Source organism: Struthio camelus, chromosome 25 (assembly GCF_040807025.1).
Source record: "Struthio camelus isolate bStrCam1 chromosome 25, bStrCam1.hap1, whole genome shotgun sequence".
Classification (NCBI taxonomy): Eukaryota; Metazoa; Chordata; class Aves; order Struthioniformes; family Struthionidae; genus Struthio; species Struthio camelus.
In genome coordinates this window covers 4,713,477-4,727,562 of record NC_090966.1, presented here as the reverse complement: position 1 = coordinate 4,727,562, position 14,086 = coordinate 4,713,477, and the positions used below count along the sequence as shown (strand labels likewise).

At 68.8% G+C, this 14,086-nt stretch overlaps 4 protein-coding genes across 4 annotated transcripts in view; 1 reads left to right on the top strand and 3 right to left on the bottom strand.

The window, feature by feature from the left end:
* G6PC3 (glucose-6-phosphatase catalytic subunit 3) overlaps positions 1 to 14,086 on the top strand; it is a 41,016-nt gene that overhangs the window by 2,528 nt on the left and 24,402 nt on the right. The gene's annotated exons all lie outside the window — the stretch shown is intronic.
* Positions 199 to 2,445, bottom strand: LOC138062244 (pancreatic polypeptide-like). Its single transcript, XM_068919282.1, has 4 exons — positions 2,381 to 2,445; positions 1,574 to 1,761; positions 458 to 530; positions 199 to 334 (listed from the first exon to the last, which is right to left on the bottom strand). The coding sequence occupies exons 2-3, from the start codon at positions 1,756 to 1,758 to the stop codon at positions 467 to 469; spliced, it is 249 nt and encodes an 82-aa protein (XP_068775383.1). The 5' UTR covers positions 1,759 to 1,761; positions 2,381 to 2,445; the 3' UTR covers positions 199 to 334; positions 458 to 466.
* LOC138062215 (goannatyrotoxin-Vere1-like) lies at positions 4,127 to 7,471 on the bottom strand. Its single transcript, XM_068919184.1, has 4 exons — positions 7,416 to 7,471; positions 6,102 to 6,289; positions 4,417 to 4,503; positions 4,127 to 4,290 (listed from the first exon to the last, which is right to left on the bottom strand). The coding sequence occupies exons 2-4, from the start codon at positions 6,287 to 6,289 to the stop codon at positions 4,266 to 4,268; spliced, it is 300 nt and encodes a 99-aa protein (XP_068775285.1). The 5' UTR covers positions 7,416 to 7,471; the 3' UTR covers positions 4,127 to 4,265.
* Positions 10,830 to 13,874, bottom strand: TMEM101 (transmembrane protein 101). The gene is made up of 4 exons (XM_068919185.1): positions 13,707 to 13,874; positions 11,773 to 11,953; positions 11,554 to 11,700; positions 10,830 to 11,296 (listed from the first exon to the last, which is right to left on the bottom strand). Exons 1-4 carry the CDS (start codon positions 13,841 to 13,843, stop codon positions 10,988 to 10,990), a joined length of 774 nt encoding a protein of 257 aa, XP_068775286.1. The 5' UTR covers positions 13,844 to 13,874; the 3' UTR covers positions 10,830 to 10,987.

Below are 14,086 nucleotides of genomic sequence, written 5' to 3'. Positions count from 1 at the left end.
GCACCCTCGCCTGCGTGCGTGCATCCACACGCGTGTGCGTGCATCCCTGCGTGCACACACGCATGCACAAATTCACCAGTGTCCTAGTGTGTCCCAGTGTCCCCATTGGCCTTTGCACGGCCAACCCTTCCCCGTGCCCCCGTCGCAGTTTCCCCGTCCCCCCATGTCCCCGTACCCCCCAGCAGGCAGAGGCACAAAGTGGCTGCAACAGGGGTTTATTGCACCCGGGGCCTGGCCCGGCCCCCAGGGACGGTGACAGGGTGACAGTGATGGGGACGGTGACGGGGCCATGGCACCCCGGGCTCCTCTTCACCCGCTGGGCTCCGGAGCCGCCCTGCAACGAGACAGGGGTGAGGGGGGCCGCAGGGGGCAGCGGGGGAAACCGAGGCACAGCCAGTGCTGCGGGAGCCCGCCACCCCCGGTGCCACGCGGGGCACGTCCCCCGCAGCCTGCTCACCTGGGGGGCTCAGCACCCCGCTGCACCGTAGGGCTCCTCGCACAGCACCCCGCCGCCAGACCGCTTGCCGTACCTGCAACGGGGAAGGCTGGTGCGACGGGGCGTGCGATGCAGCGGGGAGAGCACTGCAACGGGTGCCAAACGCAATGGGGCACGCAATGCAGCAGGGAGAGCACTGCAAAGGGTGCCGAATGCAACGGGGCGCGCGATGCAGCAGGGAGAGCACTGCAAAGGGTGCCGAATGCAACGGGGCACGCGATGCAGCAGGGAGAGCACTGCAAAGGGTGCCGAATGCAACGGGGCGCGCGATGCAGCGGGGAGAGCACTGCAAAGGGTGCCGAATGCAACGGGGCACGCGATGCAGCAGGGAGAGCACTGCAAAGGGTGCTGAATGCAACGGGGCGTGCAATGCAGCAGGGAGAGCACTGCAACGGGCGCCAAGCGCAACAGGGCATGCATTGCAGTGGGGAGAGCATTGCAACTGGTGCCACGCACAACGGGGCTTGTGATGCAGCGGGGAAAGCATTGCAATGGGCACCACATGCAACAGGGTGTGCATAGCAGCAAGGGCACATGACAGATGCACCTGGGGCGCCTGGTGCAACCAGGGGTGCGTTGCAACAGCAGAGAGCATTGAAATGGGAGAGCATGTTGCAACAGGGAGCACATTGCAGTGGGGCAGCACGGGATAACAGTGCAATGCAAGGGGGGAACACATCGCAACAGGGAACACGTTGCCCTGGGGGAGTGCCTTGATATGAGGAAGCAAAATGCAACAGGGACACACACTGCGACAGGGCAGCACGATCGTTGCAGCAGGGGGAACACGATGGAGGCAACAGGGGAGCACATCGCAATGGGGAATGCATTGCAAGCAGGGGCACATCGCAATGGGAGGGCACATTGAAACGAGGGGGCACGTTGCAGCAGGGAGCACCTTGCAGTGGGGCAGCACAATGTAACAGGGAGCGCATTGCAATGGGGGAGCCTGTTGCAACCGGGGGAGCGTGCTGAAACGGGGGAGCAAAATGCAACAGCGAGCATGGGGGAGCGCATTGAAATGGGGGGGGGGATGCAACGGGGAGCGCGTTGCAGCGGGAAGGGTGTTGCCCTCACCTGTGCCGCGTAACCACATTGAGGTACTGCTGCAGGTCGTTGTAGAAGCGGACGAGGTCCTCCACGGGGGCGTCATCGCCAGGGTAGGTGGGCTGCGCCGGCCCCGTGGCGCCCGGGCGCCCTGCCAGCAGCGCCAGGCAGCAGGCGAGGAGCAGCAGGGAGGCCCAGCGGCCGCGGGGAGCCATGGCCTGCGCCGGGCAGTGCCGCTGCGCTGAGGCCGGGCGCGGGCACAGGCACGCACACGCATGCACGCACACAGACATGCATGCACACAGACATGCATGCATGCACAGAGAGGCGTGCACATAGGCATACGCACACATGCATATGTGCACGGACGCATGCACATGCATGTGCACACATGCATGCACAGAGAGGCATGCATGCATGCACAGAGAGTCATGCACACACAGAGATGCATGCATGCACAGGTGCTTGCATGCATGCAGAGAGGCATGCACACAGATGTGCACGCACACACAGATGCACACACACATGCAAAACCACCTCTCCCAGCGTGCACACACACACACACACATATGCACACACACCCGTGGGCCCTGTGCACACCAGCTCCACCAGCACACAAGCATCGTGCCCGCACGTGTGCCGACACTCATGCTCACACCAGCACCTCGCCCGCTCAGGACACACCGCCCGGGGGCTGTGCACAGCACCAGGCGTGCACGCCCCTGCCCACATGCATTTTTGCACGCGCACCAGCCCTCCCATGCACACACACCCAAATCAGCCCGCTTCCCCCTGCCACGTCCCCCGTGGACGAGGTCGCATCCCGGCACCGCTCACCTGCTTGTGCGAGACGTGGCACGGGCACACGGGGACACAGCGGGACGGGGGACTGCTGGCGTCGGCTGCCCAGTTGCCCGCTGTCACTGGCCTTTATATCCCCCTGCACTGCCCCCCCCGCGTCCCCTGCTGATGTCACCAGCCCCGGTCCCCCCCCGCACTCCCCCCAGCCCTGGTTAATGTTTGAGCCCTGCCAGACCCCCAGGCTGGGCCCCGGGCAGCTGCGGCAGTGGGGGCCAAGGACATGGCTGCAGGAGGGACCCAGGAGTCCGGCCGCCGTCCCCGCAGAGTCTCGGCCCCGCGGGACCCAGGCCCGCACCGGGCTGGGGATGGAGGGAGGGAAGGATGGAGGGAAGGATGGAGGGAAGGATGGAGGGAAGGATGGAGGGAAGGATGGAGGGGTGGCGGGCGAGAAGTTGGTGCCCGCAGGGAGCCAGGCCAGGGGACAGGGACGGGGGGACAGTGGCTGGGCAGCTGGACAGAAGGAAAGCCGGATGGACAGAGGGATGGGTGGATGGAGGGATGAAGAGGTGGAGGGGCAGACAGACTCGGGCCGCAGACCCCATCTCCAGCACGCCCGGCCGTGCCAGCCCCAGCACGGATGTGGGGTGCTGCCAAGCACCCATGGGTGCAGCCGCCCTCCGACAGCCCAGGGGGCCCTGCTGGGACGGGGCATCGCCTGCTGCCCCCACCTGCAGCCGGACGCAGCTGCTCACTGCCAGCGCACCCAGCACCCAGTGCACCCCCTACCCACCACCACCAGCGCACCGAGTACCCAGTGCACCCAGCACCCAGTGCACCCCCTACTCACCACCAGGGCACCCAGTACCTAATCCACCCCCATATCCAGTGTACCCCCCACCCAGTGCATCCAGCACCCCAGCATCAAATGCACCCAGCACCCAGTTCACTCCCTACCCACCACCAGTGCACCCCACACTCAGTGCAACCAGCACTCGGTGCCAGTGCACCCAGCACCCACTGCCAGTGTGCCCCCATTCCCACTGCACCCCAGCACACAGTGCAACCCCTACCCACTGCCAGTGCACCCAACATCCAGTGCACGCCAGCACCCACTGCCTGTGCAACCCATACCTAGTGCACCTAGCACGCACTGCCAGCACATCCCAACATCCAGAGTACCCCACACCCCATGCACCCAGCAGCCACCAGCACACCCCCATACCTTGTGCACCCCAGCACCAAATGCAACCCAGCACCCACCGCCAGCACACCCTCATACCCTGTGCACCCCAGCACCAGACATCCTGTGCACCCTGCACGCACCACCAGCACACCCTCATACCCCGTGCACCCCAGCACCAAACGCACCCCATACCCACTGCCAGTACACCCCTGTACCCCATTCACCCCAGCACCAAATACACCTCAAGCACCCTTCACCCACCGCCAAAGCACCCTTGTACCCTGTGCACCCTGCACCCACCACCAGCGCACCCCCATTCACCCCAGCACCAAATGCATCCCGTGCACCCCGCACCCACTGCCAGAGCACCCCCGTACCCCGTGCACTCAGCATCAGTGCACTCCCGTGCACCCCGCACCCACCTCCAGAGCACCCCCGTACCCGATGCACCCCAGCACCAAACGCCCCCCGTGCACCCCGCGCCCACCGCCAGCGCACCCCACGCCACTCACTGCACCCAAACACCCCCCAGCAGCCCCCCCGCACGCAGAGCCCGGGCGGCTGCCCACGATCGTGCTCTTTATTGCCGCGAGCGGCGCCGCGCAGGAGGCGCGCGGGGAGCCGGCGGCGGCGGCGGCCGGGAGGCGACGGGGACCCCGCGGCGGGACCCCCCGCTGGCAGCGGGGCGCCGGGACCCCGAGGCCTCGGGAGACGCCGGGGAGGGGCCGGGGGAGCCGGTCACCACGTCGACTCGTCGTCCGAGCTAGGGAAGAGGCGGCGTGAGAAACCCGCCGCGCCCCCCCAAGCCGCCGGGACGCCCAGCCCCGGGGGCAGCAGGCGCCCCCTCCCCAGCCGGGCTGCTGCCGCCCGAGGGGGCGGCCGCGCTCACCGTGAGCTGCCGGGGCGGTCGCCGGTGGCCCCGGAGAGCAGCAGCGCCGAGGCGGCGGCGGCCTCGGGGCCGGCGCGTTTGCCGTACCTGCGGGAGAGGGAGCCCGTCGGCGGGCGCCGGGGGACTCGCGCCAGCGTGCAAAGGGGCACGCGCAGGTGTGCAAAGGGGCACGCGCAGGTGTGCAAAGGGGCACGCGCAGGTGTGCGAGCGGGACCTCGCAGGTGCAGGTGAAGGGGCACGTGCAGGCGTGCAAAGGGGAGCCTGCAGGTGCGTGCAAAGGGAACGCAGCGGCGTGCAAAGGGGCAGGTGCAGGTGGGCAAGTGGGACCTCGCAGGTGCAGGCGAAGGTGCAGGTGTGCAAAGGGGAGCTTGCAGGTGTGTGCAAAGGGAACGCACCAGTGTACAAAGGGGCACGTGCAGGTGTGCAAAGGGGAGCCTGCAGGTGCACGCAAAGGGAATGCACCAGTGTACAAAGGGGCACGTGCAGGCGTGCAAAGGGGAGCTTGCAGGTGCGTGCAAAGGGAACGCACCAGTGTACAAAGGGGCACGTGCAGGTGTGCAAAGGGGAGCCTGCAGGTGCACGCAAAGGGAATGCACCAGTGTACAAAGGGGCACGTGCAGGCGTGCAAAGGGGAGCTTGCAGGTGCGTGCAAAGGGAATGCACCAGTGTACAAAGGGGCACGTGCAGGCGTGCAAAGGGGAGCCTGCAGGTGCACGCAAAGGGAACACAGCGGTGTGCAAAGGGGCACATGCAGGCGTGCAAAGGGGAGCTTGCAGGTGCGTGCAAAGGGAATGCACCAGTGTACAAAGGGGCACGTGCAGGCGTGCAAAGGGGAGCCTGCAGGCACACGCAAAGGGAATGCACCAGTGTACAAAGGGGCACGTGCAGGTGTGCAAAGGGGAGCTTGCAGGTGCGTGCAAAGGGAACGCAGCGGCGTGCAAAGGGGCATGTGCAGGCGTGCAAAGGGGAGCCTGCAGATGCATGCAAAGGGAACGCAGCGGCGTGCAAAGGGGCACGTGCAGGTGTACAAAGGGGAGCTTGCAGGTGCGTGCAAAGGGAATGCACCAGTGTACAAAGGGGCACGTGCAGGCGTGCAAAGGGGAGCCTGCAGGCACACGCAAAGGGAATGCACCAGTGTACAAAGGGGCACGTGCAGGCGTGCAAAGAGGAGCCTGCAGGCGCACGCAAAGGGAACGCAGCGGCGTGCAAAGGGGCACGTGCAGGTGTGCAAAGGGGAGCTTGCAGGTGCGTGCAAAGGGAACGCAGCGGCGTGCAAAGGGGCACGTGCAGGCGTGCAAAGAGGAGCCTGCAGGCACACGCAAAGGGAACGCAGCGGCGTACAAAGGGGCACGTGCAGGTGTGCAAAGAGGAGCCTGCAGGCGCACGCAAAGGGAACGCAGCGGCGTACAAAGGGGCACGTGCAGGCGTGCAAAGGGGAGCCTGCAGGTGCGTGCAAAGGGAATGCACCAGTGTACAAAGGGGCACGTGCAGGCGTGCAAAGAGGAGCCTGCAGGCGCACGCAAAGGGAACGCAGCGGCGTGCAAAGGGGCCCGCACCGGCGTGCCAGCGGGACCTCGCAGGCGCAGGCAGCAGCGTGTCGAGCAGCGCAGGCGGGTGCAAGCGTGTCCCCCCCCCCCAACCCCGGGCGCCGGCGGGGGCGAGGGGGCCGGGGGGGCCGCGCTCACCTCTGCCGCGTCACCAGGTTGATGTAGTGGCGCAGGGCCGAGAGGTACCTGGCCATCTCCTGGGGCGAGGCGCCGTCGCCGGGGCTCTCGGGCTTGGCCGGGTAGGCGGCCGCCAGCGGGCCCAGGCACAGCAGGGCGCACAGGGCGGCCGCCGCCAGCACCCGCCACCGCTTCGCCGGGGCCACCATCTGCCGGCGGTGGCGGCGGTGGCTGGGGCACCCTCGGCTCCCCCCTCCGCAGCGGACCCCCCGCCCCGGCTCTCCCCCAGGGACCCCGGGTCTCGCCACGGGGACCCTCCGCCTCCCCAAGGGACATCTGCTTTCTAGGGACCCCCAAGGATCCCGCACTTCCTCAAGGGGACATGTCCCGTCCCCCCCCCTCAGGGACCCCCCCACCTCCCCGAGGGGACATCTCCCAGGGACCCCCGAGTCCCCAAGGGGACGTCCCCTCCTAGGGGACCCAGTTCTCCCCAGTGGCACCCCCAGGGACCCCCCCACCTCCCCAGGAGACATGTCCCCCCCGGGACCCCCACCTCCCCAGGGGATGTCCCCCCCCCCAGGGACCCCCAAGTCCACAAGGGGACGTCCCCTCCCAGGGGACCCCAGGTCTCCCCGAGGGGACATCTTCCCCCCTCCAAGGACTTCCCCACCTCCCCAAGGGGACATGTGCCCCCTCCCAGAACCCCCCATCTCCCCAAGGGGACATCTCCGCCCACGGACCCCCGAGTCCCCAAGGGGACGTCCCCTCCCAGGGACTCCAGTTCTCCCCAGTGGCACCCCCAGGGCCCCCCCCATCTCCCAGGGGACATCTCCGCCCACGGACCCCCGAGTCCCCAAGGGGACGTCCCCTCCCAGGGACTCCAGTTCTCCCCAGTGGCACCCCCAGGGCCCCCCCCATCTCCCAGGGGACATCTCCTCCCAAGGACTCCCGAGTCCCCAAGGGGACGTCCCCTCCCAGGGGACCCCAGGTCTCCCCGAGGGGACATCTTCCCCCCCCCCCAAGGACTTCCCCACCTCCCCAAGGGGACATGTCCCCCCTGGGACCCCCATCTCCCCAGCGGACATCTCCCCCCACGAACCCCAGTTCTCCCCAGTGGCACCCCAGGCACCACCCCACCTCCCCAGGGGACGTCTCCCCCCAAGGACCCCCGAGTCCCCAAGGGGACATCCCCTCCCAGGGGACCCCAGTGCATCCCGAGGGGACACCTCCCCCCTAAGGGACCCCAGTCCAGCTGCAAGGGACCCCAGGGACCCCCCCCAGGGGAAATCCCCCCCAAGCCCCCTCTCCCCACCCGGCACCGGTCCCGGCACTCACGGTGGAGCCGCCAGGTGCCACGGCCGGGCCTGGCAGTGCGGGGTGACACCGGGGACACCACCGGCTCCGCCACCCGCCCGGCCTCTTATAGCCACCGGCGGGGTGGCCGCGGCTCCTCCCTCGTCCCCCCCCGGCCCCACGTCACCCCCCGAGGCCGAGGCCGCCCGCCGAGGAAGAGGAGGGCGACGGGAGGAAGGGGGCAGGCAGCCCCCCGCACGGCCGTCGACGGGCGCCGCGGGGAAACCGAGGCACGGCGGGGACGGGCGGCCGAGGGCGGCCGCTTCGCCCGGGGCGCCCGCTGCCCTGGCTGTCACCTCCCGGCCGCGGTGGCCGGGGCGCTCGGCAGGGGCGCGGGCAGGCGCAGCGGCGGCGGGGGACAGGCGTGTGCCCACTCACGCGTGCACACGCTCAGGCACGGCTGCAGGGACACATGGGGGGCACGCACACGTGCATGGCGGTGGGGACATGCTCATGCACACTCGCACGTGCTCACGCACAGGCACGGCTGCAGGGACGCACACGTGCGCACTCACATGTGCACGGCTGCAGGGCTACGCGTGTGCACACTCACGTGCGCACACAGGCACAAATGCAGGGACACGCATGTGCACACTCACACATGCACACGCTCAAGCACGGCTGCGGGGTCATGCGTGTGCACACCCACAAATGTGCACATGCATGCACGGCAGCAGGAACACGTATGTACACACTCACACATGCACACACATATGCACAGCTGCAGGGATATGCATGTGCGCACTCACATGTGCACACACACATGTACAGCTGCAGGGACATGCATGTGCGCACGCACATGTGCACACACACATGCACAGCTGCAGGGACACACGTGCACACACGTGCACGGCTACAGGGACACATGCACACACACATGCACAGCTGCAGGGACATGTATGTGCGCACCCACACATGCACAGCTGCAGGGACACACGTGCACACTCACACGTGCACACACATGTGCACAGATGCAAGCACACGCATGTGCACACGCACACGCACACACTTACATGTGCACGCTCGCATGGCCGCAAACCCCCACGGCCACTGGGACACCCGTGCACCCCGGGGCCCCCCCGTTGCACCCCCCCCCCGCTAACTGCAGCCCCCCCCAGCCCCTTTCACGTCCTCGAAAACAGACCCACCGGGGGGCGGAGGGGGCAGACGCAGGGCAACCGCTGCAGCGCCGCCCCGCGTGGCTCGTTCAGGACTACTCGGCGCGAAGGCCGGCCCGGCGCGCCGGGTTCGGGCTCCGCACCGCGGCCGCAGCCTCGTCGCGGGCCAAGAGCGCTCGGGCCGGGCCGGCAGGCAAAGACACGCGACACGCCGAGCACGCCCGGGCCGACATCCCGCTGCGGCACGCGCTGCACGCCTCGCGGGCGGGCGCCCCACCGGGGGAGCGAGGTGGCTGCACACGTGCTGGTGTGTGCCCGCGAGATGCACGTGCGGCTTTACGTGCGCACACGTACCATGCACTGTGCACACACACACACCGTGCACACACGCACTGTGCACACACTCCGTGCACACACGCACTGTGCACAAACACCATGCACACACACACACTCCATGCACCGTGCACACGCTCCATGCACACATGCACCAAGCACACGAACACTGTGCACACACACACCATGCACCCATGCACCATGCATGCACACACTGTGCACTGTGCACCCGTGCACCATGCACACACACAACGTGCACTGTGCACCCACGCACCATGCACACACACAACGTGCACTGTGCACCCACGCACCGTGCACACACACAACGTGCACACACATGCCATGCACTGTGCACCCACGCACCATGCACACACACAACGTGCACTGTGCACCCACGCACCGTGCACACACACAACGTGCACACACGTGCCATGCACTGTGCCCCCGTGCACCATGCACACACACAACGTGCACTGTGCACCCACGCACCGTGCACACACACAACGTGCACACACGTGCCATGCACTGTGCACCCGTGCACCATGCACACACACAACGTGCACTGTGCACCCACGCACCGTGCACACACACAACGTGCACACACGTGCCATGCACTGTGCACCCACGCAGCATGCACTGTACACACGCTCCGTGCACCCACGCACCATGCACACACACACACACCGTGCAGGTGCACTGACACCGACCCCACGGTCCCCAGCGCCGCCGTGGAGGGGAGCCTGCCTCCCCCCCGACCCAAACCACAGAGGCAACATCAGCCCCGGCTGGGCGAGGAGGGGATGAGGGCCGGCGCGGCCCCCCGGTGCCCCCCCGGCGCGGGGAGCAAGGAGCCGACGGCTTTCTGCACCATTTCCCCCGAGAGACAGCAAACAAGACAGCAATTTTCCAAAGGTCACAGGATGGCTCTGCCACCGGCTGGCAATAACCCTCCCCGGGCAGGCGTGCCGAGGGGGGGTCCAGGCCCCCCCAGCGGGCACCCATGCGCCGCTGCACCTGCCGGCCCCGAGCAGCGGCTGCCTCGCTTTCCCCAGCCGACCAGGAGGCCGAGGGTCCCGCTGGGCCCCCAGGCCGAGCGCTGCTGGGTCCCTGCCCTGGGCGGGGGGGGGGGGAACCGGGAGGGTGACGGGTCCCCGCTCCCCCCACACCGGGGGGGGGGTGAGCAGGGGGGGGACAGGACGGAAACACAGCCGCGTGAGCAAACACGGCGCCTGCTGCTCCCCTGCGCTTTATGGCCCGGCTGCTTCCGCCGGAGGCGCATTAAGGGCCGGTTTCTGCGCCCGCGCACCCGCCCCGCCGGACGAAGGCCCTTATCAGCGCGCCCGCGTGCCACCGCCGTGTTTGCTCTGCGCCCGGCCCCGCTGCGCCGCGTCCCCCCCCCCACCGCCGTGGGACCCAGGCCGGCGGACCCCCAAACCGGGCAGCCCCCTTCTCCCAGCATGGGCTGGCTGCTGTCCTCCCCCCTCTCCAAGCCACCCCACGCGCCCCCAGCTACACCCTAGGGACCGCGAGCAAGGCGATACATCGCCCCGAGGATAACCCAGCCTTCGGTTAATCCATCATCCCCCCCCCCCCCCAATAAACGGCACGTTAAGCCCCCACGACAGCTCGGCGGTGCAGACCCCCCGGGCGGGTTTTCAGCGCCGTTCCCCTTGGCCCAGCATCGCGCGCCCGCCCCGGTGGCGCTCGGCCTTCCCAAAGCCCACGGGCACAGTTAAAAGACTTCTCATTTCATCGGTAAAAACACAGCGGGGCTGGGGGGCAGCTCGGCGGGGAGCTCGCGGGGGCTCGGGGCCCAGCAGGATACCCGACCCCGCGGTGGCCAGAGCCCCCCGGGCTCCCCCTTCCCCGCGGGCAGGGAACCGGACAGCGGGTAGAAACCGCCCCGTCCTTTGGCCCTCGATAGAAATACCACATCGGTATATTTACAAATAATAATTAAAAAAATAAATAAATAAATTGAATAAATAGCAGTGATTCTTTAAAAAAAAAAAAAAAAAAAAACCAACACAAAACCAAACCATTCCCCTCGCCCGCCCCAAGCCCAGCCCTTCGCAGCAGTCCTCTCCCGCTCGCCCGTCCCGCTCAGCCGTCCGTGGCCAGGATGACGACGGCGCCGAAAATGCCCACGTTCTGCCCGATGAGCTTCATCTGGTTCCAGAACTCGACGCGGCGCGAGTCGTGCCAGTAGCCGATGTTGCCGTCGATGAGCAGGATGGCGAGGGGCAGCAGCACGGCGAGGATCTGCGCCGCCGTGCGGACGTAGTAGCCGGAGAGGAAGGCCAAGGCCAGCAGCCCGTAGAGGACGAAGAGGAGCTGCAGGGTGAGCTCGCCGCCGAGGATGTGGTTCAGGTAGGCCAGGCGGTCCTCCTTGCTGTGCTGCAGCGAGTAGGCCTGGGGGCAGAGCGGCGCAGCTGGAGACGCGGCGTCAAACCGCTCCGGTGCCCGCGGCTGCGTTGGGCCGGCGCGGCCCGAGGGCACCCGAACGTCCCCAGAGCCAGCAGGACAGGGCTGGCCCAAACGGGGCCAGCTGCGCCTCCGGCTTTTGACCCAAGGTGCCCGATCCTTAACCAGCCCCACGCGGACTTTCCCAAGCCGGGAGCGCCGGCGGGAGAGCCCGGGGGCCGCGCCGCCCGCCAGCCCCGCGTTACCTGGCAGATGAGGTAGATGCCCAGGAAGACTTGTCCCGTGGACTGCAGGGATCGACTGCGCGGTTTCTGGCGGTAGAGCTCGCCGGCGCCGCTGGCCAGGATGAGGAAGCCGCCGATGATGGCGATGGTCCGGGAGTACATCCGCACCTGGGCGACGGCGCCGTTGAGCGCCCCGGGAGCCGGCCGCGGGCGGGCGAGCGGGGCACGGCCGGGGCTCACCTTCAGCCAGTCGCCGTAGTGCACGTGGCCGCCGACGTGGGCCGCGTAGGTGGCCACGGCGAGCTGCAGGGCGGCGCCCAGGGCGAACCAGCGGCGCTTGACGCCGAAGGACATGAAGCTGGCGCAGAGCACGGCCACCCCCATGTCCACGTAGAGGTAGGGGACGGGGATGTCGGGTTTCCTGCGGGGGCCGGCGCCGCTCGAACCCGTCTCTTCCCCCCTACCCCAAAACTGCCACCCCCTATCCCAGCCCCTGCCCCGACTCCCTTTCCCGCACCGTGACCCCCCCCCCCCCCAATTCTCGGCCCTCTCGACCACTGCTGGCCCCGTTTGTCCCCCCCCCTCCAACTGCCTCTAGCCCCCTCCCCTGCTCCCCCAGCCTCAATTCACCCCCCCGCTGCTCAGCCCCCAATGCTCCCCCAGCCCCGGCCCCCTCCCTCAGACATCCCCGCTGCCCCCACCTTCTGCCTCCAGCTCCCCCCAGCCCCCTACCCCCGCTCACCAAGCCCCAATGCTCCTCAGCCCCCAAGTCACCCCCCCAGCCCCCAATTCGCCCCCCAGTCCCCAATACCCCCCAGCTCTCAACTCGTCCCCCAGACTCCAACACTCCCCAGCCCCCAACTCGCCCCCCAGCCCCCATCTCAGCCCCCAGCCCCCAATACCCTCCCCAGTCCCCAACTCAACCCCAGCCCCAATACCCCCCACAGCCCCCAACTCACCCCTCAGCCCCCAACTCACCCCCCAGCCACCTCACCCCCCAGCCCCAATACCCCCCACAGCCAACTCACCCCTCAGTCCCCAACTCGCCCCCCAGCCCCCAATACCCTCCCCAGTCCCCAACTCACCCCCCAGCCCCAATACCCTCCACAGCCCCCAACTCACCCCCCAGCCCCCAACTCTCCCCAGCCACCTCACCCCCCCAGCCCCAATACCCCCCACAGCCCCCAACTCACCCCCCAGCCCCAATACCCCCTGCAGCCCCCAACTCACCCCCAGCCCCAATACCCCCTGCAGCCCCCAACTCACCCCCCAGCCCCAATACCCCCCGCAGCCCCCAACTCACCCCCAGCCCCAATACCCCCTGCAGCCCCCAACTCACCCCCCAGCCCCAATACCCCCTGCAGCCCCCAACTCACCCCCAGCCCCCAATACCCCCCCAGCCTCCAACTCACCCCCAGCCCCCAATACCCCCCCAGCCTCCAACTCACCCCAGCTCCCACCTCACCCCCCAGCCCCCAACTCACCCCCCAGCCCCAATACCCCCCCAGCTCCCACCTCACCCCCCAGCCCCCAATACCCCCTGCAGCCCCCAACTCACCCCCCAGCCCCAATACCCCCCGCAGCCCCCAACTCACCCCCAGCCCCAATACCCCCTGCAGCCCCCAACTCACCCCCCAGCCCCAATACCCCCTGCAGCCCCCAACTCACCCCCAGCCCCCAATACCCCCCCAGCCTCCAACTCACCCCCCAGCCCCCAACTCCCCCCAGCTCCCACCTCACCCCCCAGCCCCCAACTCACCCCCCAGCCCCAATACCCCCCCAGCTCCCACCTCACCCCCCAGCCCCCAATACCCCCTGCAGTCCCCAACTCACCCCCCAGCCAATTCACCCCCAGCCCCCAACTCACCCCCAGCCCCAATACCCTCCAGCCCCCAACTCATCCCCCAGCCCCCAATACCCCCCCAGCCCCCAACTCACCCCCCAGCCCCAATACCCCCTGCAGCCCCCAACTCACCCCCCAGCCAATTCACCCCCAGCCCCCAACTCACCCCCCAGCCCCCAATACCCCCCGCAGCCCCCAACTCCCCCCACCTCGCCCCGCAGCCCCCTCCCCTCTGGCTCGCCCCCCCCCAGCCCCCCTACCCCGCTCAGCGCGCCCGGCCCCCGCTCGCCCCCCGCCGCCCCCCATGGCCGGGCCGGGCCGCGGGGCGCACCGGCGGCCGTCGGCGCGCTCGGCGCACAGCAGCAGCCCGCTGAAGCAGTGCCAGAAGGGGAACCGCGTCAGCAGGACGCCGCCGCCCGCCGTCAGCAGCCGCAGCGCCCGCCGCCGCCACCCGCGCCCCGCCGCCATCTCGGCAGCAGCCCGCCCCGCCGCCGCCGCCGGCCCCGCCCCGCCCCGCCCCGCCCCGCCGGAAGTCCCGCCCCGCCGGAAGTCCCGCCCGGCGCGCGCGCGCCCCGCCGGCAACCGCCGCCGCGTTCCGCCGCGTTCCGCCGCGTTCCGCCGCTCCGCCGTTCCGCCCCCCCCCCCCCCCCGGCACCGCCACCGGTACCGGCGGCTGCGGGGCGCCAGCGAGCCCCCGTGCCCAGCGCCCCC

What these genes read in the sequence shown, in the direction of transcription:
- LOC138062215 (XM_068919184.1), bottom strand. Translation starts at nt 6,289, where the DNA reads ATGGTGGCCCCGGCGAAGCGGTGGCGGGTGCTGGCGGCGGCCGCCCTG. An exon ending in AACCTGGTGACGCGGCAGAG is followed by an intron (nt 4,504 to 6,101) that starts GTGAGCGCGGCC and finishes CCTCTCCCGCAG; the next exon opens with GTACGGCAAACGCGCCGGCC. An exon ending in GACCGCCCCGGCAGCTCACG is followed by an intron (nt 4,291 to 4,416) that starts GTGAGCGCGGCC and finishes CCTCTTCCCTAG; the next exon opens with CTCGGACGACGAGTCGACGT.
- TMEM101 (XM_068919185.1), bottom strand. Translation starts at nt 13,843, where the DNA reads ATGGCGGCGGGGCGCGGGTGGCGGCGGCGGGCGCTGCGGCTGCTGACG. An exon ending in GAGCGCGCCGACGGCCGCCG is followed by an intron (nt 11,954 to 13,706) that starts GTGCGCCCCGCG and finishes CGGCCCCCGCAG; the next exon opens with GAAACCCGACATCCCCGTCC. An exon ending in GCATCTACCTCATCTGCCAG is followed by an intron (nt 11,297 to 11,553) that starts GTAACGCGGGGC and finishes CTCTGCCCCCAG; the next exon opens with GCCTACTCGCTGCAGCACAG.
- LOC138062244 (XM_068919282.1), bottom strand. Translation starts at nt 1,758, where the DNA reads ATGGCTCCCCGCGGCCGCTGGGCCTCCCTGCTGCTCCTCGCCTGCTGC. An exon ending in AATGTGGTTACGCGGCACAG is followed by an intron (nt 531 to 1,573) that starts GTGAGGGCAACA and finishes TCCCCGTTGCAG; the next exon opens with GTACGGCAAGCGGTCTGGCG.